General features: G+C 63.7%; 1 protein-coding gene across 13 annotated transcripts in view; it reads right to left on the bottom strand.

Moving 5' to 3' along the window:
- Window positions 1-2520: 2520 nt before the first annotated feature.
- The window catches only part of TIAM1 (TIAM Rac1 associated GEF 1), a 194809-nt gene continuing 176922 nt past the window's right edge, over window positions 2521-20407 (bottom strand). For all 13 annotated transcript variants that reach the window (XM_053657893.1, XM_053657897.1, XM_053657892.1 and 10 more), the window contains 11 exons: window positions 19702-19770; window positions 19326-19451; window positions 18099-18207; window positions 15456-15635; window positions 15231-15349; window positions 11334-11442; window positions 10601-10659; window positions 10089-10191; window positions 8164-8251; window positions 7531-7703; window positions 2521-5272 (listed from right to left, as the gene is read on the bottom strand). In XM_053657893.1, coding sequence (XP_053513868.1) covers window positions 4803-5272; window positions 7531-7703; window positions 8164-8251; window positions 10089-10191; window positions 10601-10659; window positions 11334-11442; window positions 15231-15349; window positions 15456-15635; window positions 18099-18207; window positions 19326-19451; window positions 19702-19770 — 1605 coding nt within the window. In that variant the 3' untranslated portion in view covers window positions 2521-4802. The remainder of the gene's footprint in view (window positions 5273-7530; window positions 7704-8163; window positions 8252-10088; window positions 10192-10600; window positions 10660-11333; window positions 11443-15230; window positions 15350-15455; window positions 15636-18098; window positions 18208-19325; window positions 19452-19701; window positions 19771-20407) is intronic.

Genomic DNA, 20407 nt, shown 5'->3' with positions numbered 1-20407 from the left:
TCTCAGCGGCTCCCGGGCTCCCCCTGCCAGACGGAGCGCTTCCAGGGCCAGGACCCCGGCTCGTCCCCAGCTGGTCCCCAGTCGGTGCTCAGTTAACGCTGGAGACCTGTGGGCTTTCAAGTCACCTGCATGAGTCAGACCCAGCAATTTTCCGCCCAGTGGGAAGCCCAAGTCCGGCAGGGACACGCGTCTCACCCGTGGTGGGTGCCTTCCTGCTGTGCCCGGGGCGAGTGGCGTGCCAAACTGGCCTGGACGCTGCGGATGCGCTGGTGTCCCCGCAAGGCCACCCTGAGCTTTTTATCTGCTGCAGTGTGCGGCATGGACCTGGTCAAAATCCCCCACCTGCCGGTCTCCCGCCTGTCTGTCGCTAGTACAAATTCTGTAATGCGTGTGCACACCTCTCTGCTTAGGTGAGGAGCGGAGTTCTGTGTGAGCAGACGAGTTAAGAATAGATTCCGTTACCTGTACAGTCAGTCCGCAGGGGGTCGTCACAGTTAACACTGGGCCCACCCTTTTGCGTTTCCGCCCAGATGTGAGACTTTGGCTTGAGATCGCAGCGTTCTGTCAAGGGACACTCGCCAGCCCCCCCGCTTGGCGATGTCCCTCGATGTTGCTCTGGCTTTGAGGAGCACCGCCTCCGGTCCTGCATTTCTCCTGTGACGGGGGCTTCAGGAAGCCCCCCCCCCCCCCCCGGTTAGCAGGTGGCCGCCCTGTGCGTGGTGAACTCTGCAGCCAAACACTGAGGCTCTCGGGTCACTAACTGGGTCCCCTCTCAAGCCCTGGAGTTGGTGACGGGACATGCAGCTCCCCGTCCGTCACCAACACCCCCTGGGTTGTCCTAACGAAGACACCTTGGCATTTCAAGAGTCCCTTTCAGACACCAAACAGCGTGTAAAGACAAACGCCCTGATCTCGTATATATTCACCAGGGACAGGCAAACATCTCAACCATCCGACCAGCCAGCGGGGTACAGGGTGTGGCTGCACCTTGTCGCCGCCGCCGCCCGGGTCAGAGTGAGGACGCAGGACACCTGAGGTCCCCACCCCCACCCCGAGGACGGCCCAGGCGCCGCCTCAGCGGGCCCACCCGAAGGCCGAGGGAAGAAGATCTGGGCGGCTCTACCACTCAGAGTGAGGGCCGGCTGGGGTTTGCAGCCTGCCACACGTACTTCGATTTTTAAATTGAGAATGTTCAGCTCCAGCGCTTTCAGACAAGGCTGCGGGGAGTGTGAGGCCGCAGCCTGACCCCGCCCCTTTCACAGCCCAGCGGCTGCACCTGCTCCGGACCTGCTCCCATTTCCTCTCAGCACGTTCATGTCCCACCTTTCAGGGTGAGTTTGTGGCAAAGCGGAAAGACGTGGCCTGTAAAACTCAGACACAACTTGGCCAACAAAAAGTCCAGAAAATAACAGGGCTTGTCTACACTGACCATCCCCCGCCCTGCCCCTCCAAACAGAAAGGCCCCCCGGGTCCAGGCAGGAGGGGAACCAGCGCACTGGGGCCACGCCCCGGGTGGCGTCCGGACAACATCCCAGCAAGGCCCGGTTGGGGCGCCAGGGGCCTGGCTGCAGGGGTGCCCCGGGCGGGGAAACGGACCCTGGGAGTCCCAGTGCCGACCTGAGCCTCGGACAAGGACAGCGGTCATCTCCAGGCAAGTGGACCCAAGACTAGAGAGCGGTCCCCGCCCCCAAACCATGGCAACCACGGACAGAGGGGCGGACCAGCACCTCTCCCACTGGCCGCTGGGGCAGAGCCTGGAAAGTCAAGGCAGTCAGGCTGTGACGGGCACTGGCTCTTCCTGTGCACTTGACTTTGAGCCCCCGCACTGACAGGCTCGCACTGGGCCAGGGCTGTGGCCCTGACTGCCAGAACCTCATGTTCACACGAAGCGTGGACTACTGGGATGATACCCAGGGGCAACGCTTCCATCACGCCCCCAAACGGGCACCTCGTGGGGCCCAACACTTGAAAATAATAAGGTCAGGGCTCCAGATCGTTCTTCACCGTCCAAACGATCGAAGGCGGCCAGAGCAGCAGGTCCTGGTTCTGTGTGTGTGGGGGGGGGGGGGGCGCGGGGGGGGGGGGGGCGCGGGGGAGAGGGGTCGGCATTTCTAACAAGGCCCAGGGTCTGAGGCAGACGCCATCGGCCCGTGACCCTTGCCAAGGAGCAAGCAGCTGAACAGCAGGCTTCTGTGGGGAGGCCCATCCACCTGGAGTGTGAGGCCCACAGGGGCAGAGGGTGGGCATGAGGGGCTGGGAAGGGCGGGGCAGCCCAGGACCCCCTTCACCTTTCCTGTGTGGGCTCTGCCGAGCCCGCCCACTGCCCGGGCCAGGCTGGGCTCTGCACTCGGGCCCCTTCCCCTGGCGTCTCCTGAGGGGGACGGGTGAGTGCTCGGCCCGGGCACAGACCCACAGCTGCCCGTCCTCTCTCCTCCCACTCAGGAGACCGAGCACCTTTGACACTTTCTCTTCGTGGCTCCAACTCCCTGCTCTGCCGACAGGAAAGGACGATGGGAACCACGGGACGTGCTGTGTGGCGTCTGAGCCCAACCAACAGCGCTGAGCTCCTGGAGAACAGAGTGGGGGCGGTCAGGGGCCGCAGGCGGCAGGAAGCGGGGATGCGACCGCAGTCACCAAGAGCGCCGATCTGTAAGTGGACACGGAGACCGGATCTCAAGTGTCCTCATCGCAGGAGCTCGGTAGCTATGCAGCGACACTGCAGACAGTGCGTGGGGACATCGAATCACCGTGCGGGACAACTGGCCTCGTGAATCTGTGACGCCTTCGTAATAAGTAAATCTGAAACACTGACACTAAGCAACCCAGGCGTCCCCGGAGGAGCAGGGCCACTGGGGACAAGGAGCCTGGCCCCGCAGTCCCCACCCCACGCGCTCTGCCAGCCGCTGTCATCGACCCACAAAGGCCCAGAGCCAGACACTTTCCAACGCTTTTATTGTCCGACAGGCATTTACAACGTTCTGCTCATAGACCGAGAAACACAAAAATAGACCTTCTCTCAGCTTATAAAAGAAATATATAAGAACTCTGAACACAGACACGGCAGGGCGACCGCGCAAGCAGCTCGGCGCCCTCCGTGAGCAACCGACCCTGTGACGCGCAGGCGACAGACCCGGGCTCCCGCCCCCTCGAAGGACACAGCGGACCAGGGCGGTGTGCACAGTGCAGGGACACAAAGGGCGTAGAAACCACTCTAAAGCTTTTTCAGAAAGTCAGAAGATGTAGCAAAAGTTCATAGAATAAAACCTCCCGAGGACCAAGCTCAAAGCCCTGGGAACCCGAGAGAGGGGCGGGACAGCAGGCAGCAAGCGGCACCGGCGGGAGGGGCGGGGCGCCGGCGAGGGGCGGGGCTCCACGTCTGGAAATACAAAGTCACGACTGGTTTGTACAAAATAGAGTCCCGAGAGCTGCTATAAAATTCAGGTCGTTAAAGTACCTACAGATGTGCCAAACACCAAATAGGTATTTTCCCAAAAAAGAAAGTTTTCATATTATTTAAACCCTTCTTAGGAAGTGGACTTGTGAAACGGGGGAAAAAAGCTACAAACCTTTTTTATTAAAAAAGAAAAATCGAAAGTGCTTTAAGTTGGTTTTGTTCTCCCTACGTGGAAACCTGCTTAGCGTGTGAGAGTTTATTAGCGTGTGTACCCTGTTTCGTTGGCATGAAGAGAGTGTTCAACACAGGACATGTCTGGGAAGAGGTGGTCTTGTTGGGAGGTTGGTGAGGGAGCGTCAGGGAAGGGCAGGCAATGGACAGAGATGCAACTATGACGGACAAGCCGCGTCACCATGGCAACCCCAGGAGGCGCGACCCCGCCCCCCCGCCGGCGGGGGCCCCAGGCAAGCACCCGGCCCTCTGGGGGTCCTGTCTGCTCCTGCCAGGCGCCCGTCTCACAGGAGGTTCAGACAGACAAACAAACACGCACACAGTCTTCTGGGAAAACGTGTCTCCGACGCATGAGCACCCTGCCGGCTGTCCATGTGTGTAAATATAAAGCCACACGCCTCACACACACTGGCAAGGGTGAAATCCTCCCTTCAGACTCAGTCACTCCAACAGTGAAACTCTCATCTGTCTGTACCCTGCCTCTCAGGGAAAATACAAAAAAAAAATTGCGTTTTTTTTCCCCAAGTGATAAATTTGGGTCTCTTTTCAAAGAGTTTGGCATCTTTATAATTCTCTGCAAAATTACAACTTCCGAGCGCTGATGTCACCTGACACCAGCCACAGACCAGGACGGAAGAGGGGGAGAGGCCCATCAAGACGAAAAGGCCCCGTCCTCTCACACGCCCCCGTGCACACCCCCTCGCACACCCTGAGGATGGGTGGCGGTCCTGACACTGAGGAGGACAGGGCTGGAGGGACCCTGTGGCCACGCCCTGGCTCCGTCACTGCGAGCGGCCTCAGCCAGGAGACGCTGCAACTGGGCTCAGACAGGGTGACCTTGCTCCTGCTCCTCCTGCGCTGTCCCTTCCAGTGACCTGTGGCACAGCGCCACCCCCCCCCCCAGGGGAATGTGACTCTGGTGCCGTGGGACCTCTCTTCACTCTCCCAGCTCGGTTTATGGGGACAGAGAGCCCCTAGCCACACACAGAAGGTGGGGCGCGAGCCTGCTTGAGATTCTGAACAACTCGTTCTGATGCTGTGGCTTCGGAGCAGAGTCGGCTGCCAGGACTGTGTGCGCGAGAGTGCGGCTGAAGGGGACATCCTCGCCCTGGAGGGCGCAGGGAGCAGGGAGGCGCGGGGTGGGACCAGCATCTGCACCCACTCTCCAGGCGGACGGTCAGATCTCCGTGTTCAGTTTCTGGGACGGGGCAAGGTCTTCACGCCGGACCCAGACGACCTCCTCGCCCGCCGGCCCCAGGGCCCCTCCGCCGCCGGGCAGGGCCGCCTGCTTCCTGAGCTGTGTCATACGGGAGGCGTGGCTGTCTGGGCGCGGGTGGCCCCGGGTCCCCTGACCGATGCAGGCAGCCTGCAGCCGCTCGGGCAGGCCCCTGTCCACGCTGGCGCCCTTCTCGGACTCACAGAACTCGTCGTCGTCACTGAGGATGTCTGTCTCCTTGACGCCGTCCTGCTCCTCGTACTGTGCAAGATCAAACTGCTCCTCCACCCACCGGTCAGTGTCCCCGGCGCCGGGGGGCTGCTGGGCCTCTCGCTCCGGGCTGCCGGCGGACACGGCGTCGGAATCGATGGTGAACCTGTTCCGAGCCAGCCGCCGCCTCCTTCTGCCGAGAGACTTGCTCGGGGCGGACACTGCGTACACAGACACAGACACGGAGACAGGCCCCCACGCGTCACGTGAGATGGGCATCTGGGGGGCGGGCAGCGGACAGCCGATGGGCGCTGCGGTGTCCCCGGGACCTAAAGCCCAGATGTCACCAGTCCGTCCCCACAGTCTTTAGCTTGCACGGACGTCAGAGCAGCTGACTGGAGGGCGAGGGGACACAGAGGGACCCGGGGCCGCAGATAACGGGGCATCGCGGGCACCTCTCCACCCCGTGCACCTTGCAGGCAGGTGACGCAGACCCACTGCAGAGGGTCAGTCGGGGCCCCACCCCGACCCCCTCCCAGGGCAGGTCCCATTTGCCCTGCTCCCTGGGGAACTCAGCACGCCGTTTCTGGAGCGCCCGCACCCCTCTACCGGAGCCCACAGGCACGGTGGCTCCCAGCACCAAGTCTCGTCTCGCCCTATCCCCCCCCGACAAACCCCCAAGTGAGCCGGGAGGCGGAGCAAAGGTGCCCTCCGCCCCCAACCACAGGCCGCAGGTCAGCGGCTCCCACCCACAAAACAACGAAGACACGAGTGAGTGACGGCACCTGATGGACACGGTGCTGCCTGAGGTGACAGTTTAGAAATATGGACGCTGGGGTCCCTCCTCTCGCCCCACCCCCCTCTCGGAGCCGGGGGGGCAGAGGACACCACCAATTGACCAGGCAAATGAAGGCCCCACCGCATGCAACCCCACAGGACGGCCGGCAGAGGGCGCTGCTGCCCCCACCTGCAAGAAGGGCTGCTGGGCCGGAAAGACGGGTGCGCTGTGTCCGCAGCAGGTGCCGACACGGGACAGACAAGGGGGGGGGGGGGGGTCACTGCGGCCAGGGAAAATGGACGGGGAGAAACCCACTGCTACCCCATCAGGAGGGTTTCACCGGCACAGACAGGGGAGTCCCTCAGCCCTAATGGGGCTCCTGGACACGCCGGTCAGCGACCTGCATGCTAACAAAGGTAGGGGTCACGTGTGCCAATGTCTGCTTTCCTGAAACGTGTCAAAACTGAGCTGGTGGGTGACAGAGGGGGAACCACGGAAACACAGCAGGCTACATCCCAGGATGCTGTGTGCCGGATGACGCCCACGGCACACGGAGTCTCGCTGGGGCGCTGGCAGCTGTGCGGAGCGGGTCCTCAGAGCCGCAGTGACTGAGCTGGGAGTCTGGCTTCCCGCCGATCCAGGCGGAACAGGGAGAAACACACCACCTGGTTTCCGTGACGACCCAGGGACAGGGAGATGCGGGACCCCCCTCGGGCCTCTCGGGCCCAGGGCACGCTGTGGGGGGAGTGACTCCTGCGGTGAAACTGGCCAGCCCGGGTGGCGCTGACCCCCGAGCCGCGCTCCCGAGCTGCCTCATATGGGGGTCAGGACCACAGTGGGCACCGCAAATGCAGCCCAGTAACAGCTCCTCCGGCCCGAACGAGCCACCAAACAGAGACCAGCTGCGGTTGGTGGCACTTTCCTCCCAGAGGGGCCTCAAAAGGGACACAGACTCAAAGTGCTCGCTTTCCCGGTAAACTTAAGGGTCACTGACTGGCCACTAAAAGTCGGCCACTGCCAGGTAGGGTTTCCTGACACACATTACCGATCCTACTTGGTGTTCCTGACAAGTGAGAGGGGAGGGGGACAGCCCCCCAGGGAACCTCTCTGCCGTCCCTACCTGCCACTCACGGGGGCAGCAGTGACCCCGGCTCCCGCTCCCAGGGGTCACTCCCGCCCTGCAGCAGCGTCCACTCTGGGGGCCTGTAACCCAGGTCCTCTCCTTCACCAGCAGCTGAACGAAAGGCTGTACCCACAGCGCAGTGGACGGCACGGCTGGTGAGACCGCCCCCGTCACCAGCTGACCCCACACGGGCTCCGGACTGAGAACAGGTTGCACTTCTGGTCGAAAAGCCACCACGTCCTCAGGAGGGTGGCCATGACCCTGCTGAGGGAGGACACACTTCCGGCTGGAAAAAGCTGGCCATCGTGCAAAGCCGAGACTCCCATCAGTGGCCGGGGGCTGCGGGTGGGGGGGGTGCTCACCAGCCGGGAGGAGCAGAGGGAGCAGGGAGGGCAGGGGGGCAGCCGAGGGGGCGAGAGGGAAGCGCTCAGGCGGCTCCCTGGGGCGCCGGGGGGCGGGGCCTCATGCCAGGGGGCACTGCGCTCCATCTCACTCAGCCGGGACGTCCAGCTCACGGCACGGGGGCTACAGTGCAGCGGGGGGCACGGGGACCGTGAACGTCTGGACCCCCACAGTACCTGCCCTGCTCATGGCCGGCCGGGCCCCCTTCAGTGCACACAGCCGCTTCCCTCCGAAGGGGACGTACTGCTGGGCCGAGGGCAGGCTCTCGGTTTTGAGCAGCTGCCGGCGGTGTTTGTCCCGCAGGACGGAGTGCACGGCCCTCAGGAAATCCTTGCGGGCCTTGGGGGAGCTGCAGGGAGGAGGTGCACACGTCAGGGACATGGGGCCTACACACAGGACGGCGGACGCTGCCGGGAGCCGCCCCGACCCCCAGGGCCCCAGGCTCCGCCCCCACCGCCCACCGGGGGCCTGCACACGCTCGCCCATGTGGGCCACGTCTCACGGACGCTCCTGGGCCAACACGCACCGCAGAGCTCAGCAGGGCAGTGCGTCCCTGATCCCCACATGCGACACTGAACATGAGAAAACCCCCGTGTCCTTTCCTAGTCCCTGCTGGTCATCATGCTCCTGTCCCCGTCCCAGGTCCTGTCCCCATCCCAGGCCCTGTGGGTCGACGTGTTCAGTGACGTCTACACTGCATCGGGGGGCTGGGAGAGCCCTGAGGGGTGTGGGCAGGTCTGGGGAGCCCAGAGGGGCCGAGGGCCACCCCACCCCCCAGGTGCACGGCCACACCTGCGGCCCCAGCTCACCTGCAGCACAGGTGGAACACCCTCTCCGGCCTCCCTTCCGACTCCGACTTCACGTGCACGATCTCACAGGCCGTGCTGGTGTCTGCGTCTGGGGGGAGCAGAGAGCACGGCTTAGGGGCCTGTTGCGGGAATGGCCCGCATTTCACAAGAGCCTGTTCCGGCTCTGGCATGCGACGGGTCAGAGCAGAACAGCGTAAGACGGAAGACCCTCACCTTGACCCCGCGACCCCGAGACCTTAAGAGACAAAGCGCTCAGAGCCCTGTGAGTGCTGAGAAGAAGGACACTCAGGACACGTGCAGCCACAGAAGTCCCCTCCTGGGTGGCGGGCACCCGGCCCGGCTCCCTGGCCAAGGAACCGACCCACCCTCCCGCCGGCAGCAGAGCAGGCCTAGCTGAAGGACCCCAGTTCAGTGGGGGCTGCTTCGGCACCAGGTGACCAGGCCAAGCCCTCGCCTCCCACAGGCCTTCACACCGGAGGCCCCTGGGCCGCAGCAGGTGCTGGAAGCCCACAGGTTCCTTGTTCTCGGCCCCCCACGCTGCCCACTCTGAGGAGCAACCACGGTACGCTGCGGTGAGGGGCAGTTACAGCTCAGGGCGAACCTGAGCCGGGCAACGCTGTGCTATTTTACTTATTATGGCACAAGCCTGTGGCGTGGTGTCATCTCAAGTCACGGACAGTATTTGGGGGAGCAGCTCAGGGCGAGTGTCAAGACAGGTCCTGAGGTTCAGAACCTGTCACAGAGCTTCCTGTGCCACTCTGCCCCCAACCAGGGTGTGTCAGCACGAAGTTCTCCCAAACTACCTAAGTCTCAGAGTCTCACAGCTGATGCTCAACTCCATTGGAAGGCACTTCACGGCACGGCCTGGGTGGCAGGTCTGCCGCCTCCGTCACGAAAGGCTCCGTCCGCCCTGACGGTTTCACACTCGACAGCGTGGAGCGCCAGGTGAGACAGGTGCCCTTATCGAGGGCGGCCTCACCTGTCCCACGCCAAGCCCTCGAGTACACAGCTCCAAGTGGACTCCTGGCCCTAAGGCCTGGATGCCCGGCAGGAGGCGGCCGATGGACGGAGGGCTGCAAGGCGACCTGGCACTCGTCTTTGGTGCTCAACCTCACAATGCCGTTGCCACCATCTGCAGACCTACTGTGCACAGATAGGTCCGCTTCACAAGTCACACACTAACTGAGAAGGACTGGGGTCAACCCATGCTGGGAGACTCCCGAGAAACCTGTGGGCAAATCCTCATCTGAAACCCACGGGTCCGAGGCGGTGTCCACACTTGAGCTTTTCCGCCGCACAGGACACAGGAGCCGCAAAGGAGGCTGCGTCTAGTGTAATCTGGGGGCATCACTGGAGGCTGGCCGCACGCCGCACCTGGGGGCAGCTCTGGGAGGACCGGAGCCGCCCCCTGCACGGGGCCATGCCAAACGCAAGGGAGAGGGTGGGGGGTGCTGGGGCGTGTCGGACCCCCGCCCCCTGCAGAGGCTGCTCCAGGGCCTCTCTCTGCTCCCGGACACCCAAGTGCTTCCACCTGGCCCCCAAAGGTGCTTCTTCCAGGTGTGCCCTGAGGGCCAGGCCTCAAATGCAGCCCTGGCGGGGCCCCGGCTCACAGCCAGCACCTGCGCTGCTCATGTCTCACGTGCCAGCAGCAGCATCAGAGTCCGGGTCACTCGCTGGCTGCTGGGACCGCAGACAAGGAACGGGGCCTCGCAGCCTCTGCCCCAGCACAGAGACGCTGCAGTGCGGACCCACGGTCCAGAACGACCGGCCCTCTAGGAACGACACTCGGAGCCTTGCACCCCCCACTGGGCTCGCTCGCCCACTCACTCCTGGTCAGTGCAGGGCGGGGTAGGTGGGGGAGGAGCGGAGGCGGTGGGGTGCATGCAGACACTCGGGAAGCAGCCCGAGCCTGTGCAGAATCTTACCAGCACTGGCCACAGCGCGGACCTGCAGAGCTTCAGTGGGGATCATGTGCCGGAAGCGGAAAGGGTCCCACTCCTCATAGATGGAGAGCCGGTGAGGTCCAACCTGCGGGAGAGCCAGAGCCGGGGGCCTGAGAAAGTCTCTCTAGCCTGGCCCCGCCCCGTCCTCCAGACCCGGGACAGTGCAGCCGCGGGCAGAGAGCAAGACACCCCGTGGTACGTGAGGGGCACGCTTGCATCCACGCAGAGGAGACAGGAAGACAGAGAGAGGCAGGGAAGGGAGGCCTGGGGTTGGGGAAGCCCAGCCACCGCCAGCTTGGGCCCGAGCAGGGGCAGATGGGCAGTTCCCTGGGCCTCAGGGGCATTAGTACAAGGGGGAAGAGGGAGGGGAGAGGGACAGCAGAGAAGGCCTAGAAGGCTCACGCGGACCAAGGGGCAGAGTCTCGAGCCCACGGCTGGGACTGGGAGGCAGGTGGCGGGAGGCTGTAGCCATGCGGAGGGGACCAGCTGCTCACCAGTTTCTTCTTCTGCTTGGGGCCGTGCTTGTACACCAGGACCACGGCGGTCTTGAAGACTGGGGATGGAAAGAAAGGTGGTTACGGCACGCAACGCCGGCTCCCTCAACTTCGGCCACGCGGGGGGCGGACGCCACAGCGGTGGAGAGGGCGGCAAGGCCCCCGTGCCCATCACGGCGGCGGGCCCAGAGTCTGCGGAGACAGAACCCCCAGGTTTGGAGGGAGCACAGCAGACCCAAACAAAGGGGCGTCGCCCGCCCTGTGTCGGCAGAAACTTCTGGGGCGCCGGCACCTCAAGTGTGAAACTTCAGCCATCAGCACATTTAGCCAGAATATCCTCATTCGCTCAGCAGTCGGGGGAACGACACAGCCCCCTGGGGGGGGCCGTGACCGAGGCGCCAAACCCCAGCAACACACGCCGGGGAGTCGGGGGGAGAAGGCTTCAGATCAGGGGTCTCGGAAACGAGGTCTGCTTGAGTTTCGCTTTCTTCTCCCCCTGGGTAGGCGGAGGCCCAGCCATTCCCGCCCCCCCTCCATGTGGCAGGGTGGCCCCACAGCACACGCCCAGCTTCTGGAAGGGGGGAGTCTGCCACCTGTGACGTGGTGGTGAGTCACACAGCTGTAACAAGCTGCATCTCAACACCCCGTGTCTCGGGAAAGGAAGCGTCTTATTCTGAAAACTGAGCCAGACCACGCCCCACCCGCCTGCCCACAGCCCTCGGCGGACACGCACCGAAGGCGGCCAGGTCCGGCTCCTTCTTCCACTTGCCCAGCGCAGCGGGCGGGTCCAGCCAGGTGACAGTCGTGTGCATCAGCAGGTCGCCCATGTTCAGGTCCGCCACCTGCAGAACGGGGTGGGGCCTCAGGGGCGGGACGCGCTGACCCGAGGCAGGTGGAGGCAGGTGGAGGCAGCTCCACTGCGTGACAACGCCATCTAAAAACGGCCGATCGCCGTCCCCCTCCTCCTCCCCAGGTGCCGCCGGAATTTCCACAATGAAATGGAGAAACGGGGACAAACCAGGGTTCCGACCCTCACGCGCAGCGAGTCTGCCCACGCCGATCGCATGGTCGCAGGCACTGGTGCCCTGAGCACTGGCTGTGGGGCGGGGCTCCCACGCCCCACGGCGACCCCCCTGACTCGACTCCCAGAGGTCCTGGAGCGCCAGGCTTCTGGGGAGCGGAGGGCCCAACCCCTCCTCTTCCGCCAGCTCGTTTCAGGGAAGACTCACTTCGCGCTGGAGGCGGAAGGGGAGGCGGGGGCTGCAGGTGCTCTCTGCGGGCCAGCAGCGCGAGCTCTCGGTCCACAGAACCGTGAGGTCTGGGCGTGAGCGCCCCAAGGTCAAACGCCAGGCGGGTCCCTCTTCCCACGGGACAGCTGCCCAGAATGACGACGACCCAGCGTCTCTGCCTCCCAGTGGCCCCGTTGGCCGTTCCCCACCTTTCCCACACCTCCCGGTGACTTGGGGCTTGGCCAGGGGCCCTGGGCTGTGGACTTAGAGGAACAAGTCTCCACCGCCACCACCACGGCCACCACCCAGAGCTCCCGCTCTCCAGCCACGTAAGGACATTCCCATGGTGGCCAACCCTGCTTGGCCTGGACCCCGTGGAGCCCTGAGACCCGAGCCGAGAGAGGCCGAAGTACAGCCGACCCGCACACCACGGCGAGGTGAGTGCCAGACGCAGCAAACACTCTGAGCTGTCAATCCCACGGGCACAGTGGGCGACCAGACCCCACAGGGGAACGTGGCCAGGGCCAGAGCCACTCCCTCCGGCACCCAGCCTGCCCACTGTCCCTTCGGAATCGGCCGCCCAACCCCAGGATGGAGTTCTGCTGAGGCCGTGTCCTCCAGCCCGGCCGGTCCCACTGAGCCGGGGCTGGACCCACCTTCCGGGCAGTGCCCTCTGGCCTCCCCTCCTCCGACCGAGGGCACGGGGCTCTCATCCCACCCAGCACCCGGAGAGTCCGACAGGGCCCGGAGGCCGCAGGGCCAGCTTCGTCACAGCTGCACGGACCTGCACCCTTGCAGGCAGACCTGCCGCTCCCAGCGGACACGGGTCAGCGTTCGGGTCCCAGCAGCTGGCAGCCGCGCTCGGCCGTGGAAGGGAGCTGCAGCCACCAGGCGCCCCTACAGGGAACCGATCCGCGTGCGATGGCCAATGCAGCCCAGCCCTGTGGGGAAGCGCGAGGTGGCGCGCAGGGGACAAACCCGCAGATGGGCTCTCCCGTGGGAATCAGGCCTGCGTTGCACCTGGGCTGCTCTGTGACTCACTCTTGCTAGCCAGGTGACAGTCGAGGCAGTAAACTCTCACTGCGTGTCTTTAAAGTCACTTCCTGAAGTCTGTGCTGACTCTCCAAGGACTGAGCGCAACCAGACCGATCCTCCTATGCACCCTTGCATCTGCAACATTTTCCCTTGTTAACCTGTAGGAAGTAGTCAATAACACCCCCTTCCTTTGCTACCTGTAAAAAGTAATTACCTAAAGCAAACTGAGCACAATGAATGAGAACCCCCTTTGACGCATGCTGTTAGAAAGCCAATGAAAGCCTGCCAAGGCGAGGGCTAACATGCTCTCTCTTGAGAGAGTGGCCGTGCCGTCCCTTTTCCTCCACAGGACTCGGCAGTCCATCTGAATTTGTCTCATGTCTCATCCATGACGCTGCAGACACTGCTGGCCAGAGCCCACATCACATCTCCACTGCGGGGACCTCCAGCGGCTGCCTCGGTTTCCCGGCTCCTCTGTAGCGGCGCCAGGACCTGCCAGTCCTCTGGGTCCTCTGGGCCCAGAGCCGCCCGCCCGCCCGCCCGCCCGCCCACCTGCCCAGGCGGCGTATCTGAGCCCTCAGGCCCATTCCTTCCATCTGTCCGTCCTCCCCGATGGAGGAGGACCTGGAGGGACTCTGCTTTGCTCCCGAGTCATCCGTTGTCTGTGGCGGGATCTCCTGGCTCTTCTCTCAGTGCCGACAGATGGAGGGCTGGCCAGCCCCAGGCACCAGCCGCAGCCCCTCATCTCTCACACGTCTCTGTCCCCAGAACCCTCAAGGGCCGCCCCCTGCTCCCCGCCGCACAGACTTCTTCCTGCAGCATCGGGTCTCCACTTCGGGGGACCGGCCATTTTTGCTCGCGGGCCAGACGTCTGAACCGCGCCGTCCTCCTTCCTAAACCCCGGGCCCCGCAGTCCCCGCATCACCTCCCAGCCTTCAGTGTCAGCCAGTGGCTCTGAAGACGGTCCCAGTCCGGAAAGTAATCCAGCACGTGATACAAAACCTAACAAGGTCTCGTGGCGATCTTTGCTGCCAGGACCCAGTAAAACCAGCTCACTTCTGTCAAAATGAAGTAATCTACAACACAGAGGAGGCAAAGGCTGAAGGTCAACGGTGTTTCCAGTGTCACTCGTGGTACTTAGTGAAGCCGGGAAATCACCCCACGATGGGAATTAAGTAACTGCTCAGCCACACAATGAAACGTCACACGGTCACTTAAATTCTTTTGAATTGCTTAAAATCACATGAACGTTCTTCGTTGGATACGAAAACACCCATGTACAAATGTCGTTATTCACACACACACACACACACACACACACACGAGCATGTAATTTGTGATGAAAATGAACACCCCACACTGAGACCGCAAACTGCTCTTCCTGCCTTTTCCTCTATATCCTTTCCTTCAACAAGCGTTTGCGTTTTCTTTACACAAGTTGTACAGGGAACGAGGACAACCGAGTGCTGACGTGTCCCCTCTCAGCTGCCGCGGGCGCTCCCACACCCCGGCCAAGGGGCAGAAGACGCCCTGCAGGCCCCGCGTGTGCCCCACCCCCGCAGCCCTTCGGAAGCCGCAGCTGAAGGTGGCTGTGCGTCCGGCCCCGCCTGGGACTGACCCGCCGTGTGTGTCCCGGCGTTCAGGTGCGACCCTGCCTTTTCCTGAGAAGCATGCACCCCGCCTGCTCCCCTCCCGCCACAGAGAAAGAGAAATTTCTCCTTCGTGCTCGCATTTACGCTCACGTGGAACGTCGTGGTTCTTCTGAAAACTATCCTTCCAGCTCCCGAAACTCGTTTCACCAGGGACAAGAATGGACCTGGGCCGCGCTGTTTCCTCCCTACACACTGAACACCATGCTCTGCCTGCCCCCATGCAACCCCTTTCCAATCACAGCAGGGACGCCCCTTCATCCCCAGCCCCCAGCCTGGCTCAGGCAGAAACTGAAGCCAGGGTGGGTCGGGACACAGAGGCCACCACCCGGCCCACCTCAGGGCCAGCAGCACACTGGGTCCCATCGGCTCTCCCGGGGACTCCGGCACAGCCCGGTGCGCCCGCCTTCTCTACGGGTGTCCCAGTGCCAGGTGCTGTTGCCAGGCAGACTCTGAAAACCACCTCAGCGTCATTCCCTCAACAAGCCAGCCGCTGCTCCGGCCTCGGGGGGGTGTGACTTCGCCGTTTCAGGGGCCTTCAGAGCCAGCCCGGGCCAGGGGCTCAGACATACGTCCCATGGTCACGGTAACTCGGCGCAGGAAGCAGCCCCGCCGCAGCGCAGCCGTGGACGAGGGGCGCAGCGCCACTGCCCTGGCAAACGGCAGCGGGAGAGCGGTCTCCCTGACACTCGGGGAGGAGGGTCGGCGCGTCCTCACCTCCTTCTTCTCGCCGGTCTGCTCAGCGATCAGCTGGTCGAACACAGCCCCGAACTCCTCGTGGATCTTCTGCATCTCGTTGATGTGGCTGGCCACCTTGTTCATGGTCTTGATGGCCACTGGAGCGGGCGGGCGGGGCGTGAATGGGCTGCAGCCTGCGTGCTCGCACAGGGCAGAAGGGCAGGGCGAGGGGGCGGGGCCAGGGCTGGGGCGGGGCAGGCTCACCGTCCAGGTGGTAGTGCTCCTCGCTGTCTGCGTCGGTCAGCGAGAAGAGCTCGCGGAGCAGCAGCGGGTACTTGAGGACCCGCTGGATGGGCTTGATGAGGTAGGACTCCAGCGTGGCCGAGTGCTGCTGCTTCGGGTTCTGCGCGTCCAGGAAGGCCTTGAACGCCGCGTCCGTCCTGGCTGCAAGGGGACAGGGTCCGGTGGGGGAGAAGTCCTCAGACAGGGCCAGAGGGCCAGTCCCATCTGTGTGTATTTGGGGGCACCCGAGCCAGAGTCGTGTAAGGGAATCTCAGGGTTCGTGAGCCCCGGGCCACTCCCCCTCCTGCCGGGCTTCAGAACGTCCTCACACCCTGACGACTTGACAGCTGGGGCCACACCAACCCCAGGATCCCGCCCCTGCCCGGTCTGGCCGCCCTGGGACTCACGGGGAGCACCTCCCTCATGCAAACAGCCCACCGGGGACCCCCAGCCCTCCTACCAGCACCCACTGTCCCCGCCCCATCCCCACCCCCCTCCCAGGGCTGGCAGCAGGCAGCACGGTCCCCGCACGCAGGGCCCTGGGCTCCTTCCACTTGCCTGGCCTCACTCGCCTGAAAGGCTCCAGCCCAGCGTCTCCCCGGTCCCCCTCTCTGCAGAGCCACCCTGTGCCCCACCCTGTGCCCCACCGTGTGGCCCTGCCTGGCCTGGTATGACCCTCCTCTCGGAAACTCTAACAAACTGTCTCTTCAACGGCCATCACCTCCCACCCGTCCTCCTCGCCGCAGCTCGGGAGGGTGCACGTTAGTAACACCCCTTCCCTGGCTCTCAAGCCTCCCGGGGCGGCAGCAGCCCCGCAGCCCTGGGAAGGGGGCGTGGCCGGGGCTCCCGCAGCCAGCGCTGTCCACCCTCGGTGCCGCATTAATGCGGAGCTACAGCCCGGCTCAGGGCAGGTCTGCACCTGCACACGGACCCCTCGTCTCGGGCAGCACCAGCCCTGCCCACTGGCCCCCCCATCCACGTCCAGGCCCGAGGAGGGGGAAGGCGGTGTGAGCACAGGACAGGAGGCCCCAGAGTGACTTCACAGGGGCACACGGTTCCTCGAAAGCCACAGACGGGGAAGAACCACGCACCTCCCTCGGCCAGGCCCACAGCGCACACTAAAGTCCGAAGGTACGTGCAGCCTAAGGGGGCGCTGTGGGTGAGTGTCCCGCCAACGCTATGTAGTCAAGGACGCAGCAGGACGGAGCCAAGCCTCGGAGAGACCCCGTCTCTGCATCCTGTAAGCCCCGAGAGCAACGAGGCTTCGAGGGCGCAGCCACCTCTCCTCCTTCCGAAAAATAAGGGAACGGGCTTGGGAGTGACCAGGGGACTCACATGCGCCAGGGAGGCGTGGCCAGGCCCGAAGCCCGGGGCCAGGGCACAGGAGGAAGCCCTGCCCCCTGGGGAACACCCCGAGTCCTCAAGTCCACAAGCACAGGCACGGACAGCTAGCCCGCCGCGGCCACGTCACGTCAGGGCGTGAAAACGGGAGGGGGGGGCCCGGGCCCTGCAGCCTGCTGGGCGGTCGCCCCGGCACCCCCTCGAGCTGGGGAAGAATCCTGGCTGCTCCTGGTTCTCGGCCCCGCCTCCCCTTCCCGGCATGTTTGGCCATTAAAAAATGTAGGTCGGACCTAATGTTTTAAAGCACAATTTGAAAGATGCAATAAATATTTTCCAGGTGCAAACAAATATCACGAAAAACCTACAGGGGCGGAACATAATCTAGTTGTTTAAAAATAGCAAAACGGCCCTGAGGATGGTGACAGACATGTCACTTCTCTGCGGCGCAACGAGCTCTGAAATCACTGCGTTGGCCCCCACAGCAACCAGCGTTCGGGTGAACAGTGAAGACACACACACGCCCCCGCATGACCGACATGTGGGGAGGGCCAGCTGCACGGGGACCTCAGGTCCCCTCTCAGCTCCAGGCTGGCCTGTGGGCAGGCCCTGCCCTGCGGAGACCTGTGTGGCGCCCGCATGTCCAGAGACAGAGTCCGTCGAGCCAGCCCAGCCCCTCCGGCAGTGAGCCCAGCGCTCTCGGACTGCGGGCCTGCGCGGCCCCCGACGTGGCAGGAACGGCAGGCTGTGTCCAGAGGCCCCTGGGATCAAGCTTCCTGTGGGCTGCGCTGTTTTCCAACTGCCTGTTTCTCTGACCCTTTTACATGTCAGACAACCCCACGCTGGCCTGTGGAAGCAAAAGCCCTCTCTGGACACTCTGAGGATGCTCGGGACCTTCCAGAACACTCTGGGAGAGGGGCTGCCAACCTCCAAAGCCTGTGCTGTGCAGTGAGAAAGATCCCGGCATCCTGGGCGGTGCTCGTGAGTAGGCAGAGCAACATGAAGGTGGGGACAGGGTGCTGCCACACACCCCGGGGCGGGAAGCGTGAATGCCACACAAGGGTGAGCGGCAGGTCACAATGCAGTCAGTGAAGAACAGGAGCGGAGCCCAGAACCTCGAACCCGGGGACAAGGCTCTTGCTCTGAGACAACTGGGTCTCTCGGCCCTGGGTGGTGGCCGGTGGAGCGTGCACCTGCCACCCGATGGCTCCTCGAGTCTGGTCCAGACACCCCTGACGGCAGCTGGTCCCAAAGCCGAAAGCCAGCAGCCGTGCTCCCAGGCCGTACCTTTCACCAGGACCTTGGGGACCTCCGTGTGGCTGGCGCAGAAGGCGCTGTACAGCTTGAAGCGGTCGGCGTAGTACAGGAAGGAGCCCCCCAGGGAAAACAGCACCTTCTAGATGGAATGAGAGAAAGCAGCTCAGCTCTCGCCAGAACGCCTGCAGGGCATGGCCGGCGGCAGCCGCCTGGTCCCAGCGGTCCCTGCACACCGAAGGCCTGAGGCTGCCACCAGAGCGCACACGGGCCCACAGACGTGGTGACGGGCACCGGCTCTGGCCTCCTCGGCAGCGACAGCGCAGACGGCACCGCCGGCCAAAAGGGCCCACAGAGCGCGGGTGTGTTCACGAGAAACGAGGCCGGTGCTCGGGGCCGGAACCTGCATTCTCTCGTCAGTTCCTGGGGGCACCGAGGGCAAACACCCCCAAATTTGAGAATGTGTTTCCCTGGTAGTAATGCCAGCCTCAGCCTGGGGAGCCGGGTCTCCCTCCTGCTCCCCACCCCACAATAAGTGGCATTGAAGGGAGGCCCTCCCACAAGGAGTTGCCTGCCCCGAGGTGGGACGCTTCTACCCCGCATTTCGTATGAACCAGGGAGACAGGCCTCAGAAGAGAACCTTCTGCAGGTTTCTCCTCAACTCGGTCTCGCTTAGCCACAGAGATGCTGCCTGTTTGGGCTTAGAATTGGACGGTTCCACGTGAGAAAACAAGGTGTTGGAAGTGAGTGATCACCGGGTTCCCCAGCGTGCGGTGTGGCCCACGCCTCGGACGCTGACAGGACACTGACGGACCACGTCCGCACAGCCACCAATGGTCCCGACCCACACACACCGAGAGCAGAGGCCTCCCCACAGGCCACCTCCCGCCGCGGCCAGGCCCCAACTGAGCGGCGTGGGCAGGGACAGTCGGGCTCTGCAGGTGCCCTCGCCCTTCGAGCCGCACCTGGCCGGTCGGTCTGGCTCCGACTAAGGCAGCTGGCCTCCACGTACGGTGGTCGACGCGCGGCCTGGAGCGAGCGCAGGGACGCCTCCAAGGAAGGGAAGCGAGCTCGCGGTGCAGACGGGCCACCCGCAGCCTCCGGAGGGGACGGTGACAAGCGTCTCCACAGCGGCAGGCCGATGAGGACGTAGGGCCATGGGGCCGGGGAACTGGCCCGAGAGCACACCCCCTCCCGGGACCGAACTCGACCTTCGGGATGAGCCGCCAGGACGGCTCTGCGCTGGGATGGCCGACCCACCTTGAACTGATCGACTCTCTCGAGCTTCTCCAAGTCAGGGACCAGGCGCACCCCGTCCTCCAGCGTTCTGAGGAATTCTACTTGAAACGCCACCATCTCCGGCAGGTTCCCGAAGAGCACGTCCAGCTGCAAAAGGAAGGAGGATTCCATCCCTCTCACATTTCATTAGTTCGGAGACTGGACCTGCTTCGATTTCAAAGTTCCTTTATCAATGCCTTTCAACCGCGATCACAACCCCCCACCAGGGGGTGGGGGGCCCTTCCCCTCCCCTCCGGGAGCAACGATGTCACCTGTCCGTCACGGTTAAGTGAACCCCAACTGCTCACAGGGGCCCCGCTGCCCTGCTCCCTCCACGTGAGGGCAGCCCCCACGGTACCTCATCTGGAGTGAGGAACGTCTCCTTCCGAAGGGGCCTGAGGTATCTCTCCACCAGGCAGTTCAAGTCCTGCGGGGGGAGAGTGAGCGCCCGTGAGCACGCGCGCGAGGACCTCCGAGGAACCTGGAGGCACAGACAGGCGCCGCCCCGTGGGGGTCCCCCCGCCCCATCCAGCCTGGGAGTGGAAGGCCCCTCTGCCCACGGCGCTGCCCCTCGGCTGCGGAAACGGAGGACGAGGCCACGTGCCACCAACACCGCATCGGTGAGAGGGGGCAGAGGGCCGGGCCCGGCCGTGCGGAGTCACAGACCAACAGGGACCGTCTGAAACGGGCCCCGCGCCGCCAGGACACACGAGTTCCACAGTGGAACCTGCAGGCGTCACAGGCACTGGGACTGCTGTGAACTTCCCAGTCCTGTGTCACGTAAAAACGCACCGTGAATCACATGGAAGTGACCGACACAGCAGGGTGACCGACGGTCAGACCCGAGGACTAACACGAGGGCCCAGGCCTGATGCCCTCCTGCCTGGACTCCGATCACATTTTGAAAGTAATAACCTTCCCGAGCTAAAGTCAATTTTCACAGTGGTGAATATAGAAAACTGCTTATTCTAATGTCGTTATTTATTACTCGTTGTACCATTTTCCACCCGAACAACTGGGAACTTATTTCTGCCCTGCCCTGCACGTCACAGGGAGTCGCTGTA

The sequence above is a fragment of the Artibeus jamaicensis genome, unplaced genomic scaffold (assembly GCF_021234435.1).
Source record: "Artibeus jamaicensis isolate MK-2021 breed Jamaican fruit bat unplaced genomic scaffold, CSHL_Jam_final scaffold_474, whole genome shotgun sequence".
NCBI lineage: Eukaryota > Metazoa > Chordata > Mammalia > Chiroptera > Phyllostomidae > Artibeus > Artibeus jamaicensis.
Note: the sequence above shows the minus strand (reverse complement) of the source record. Positions and strands in the feature narration are given on the sequence as shown.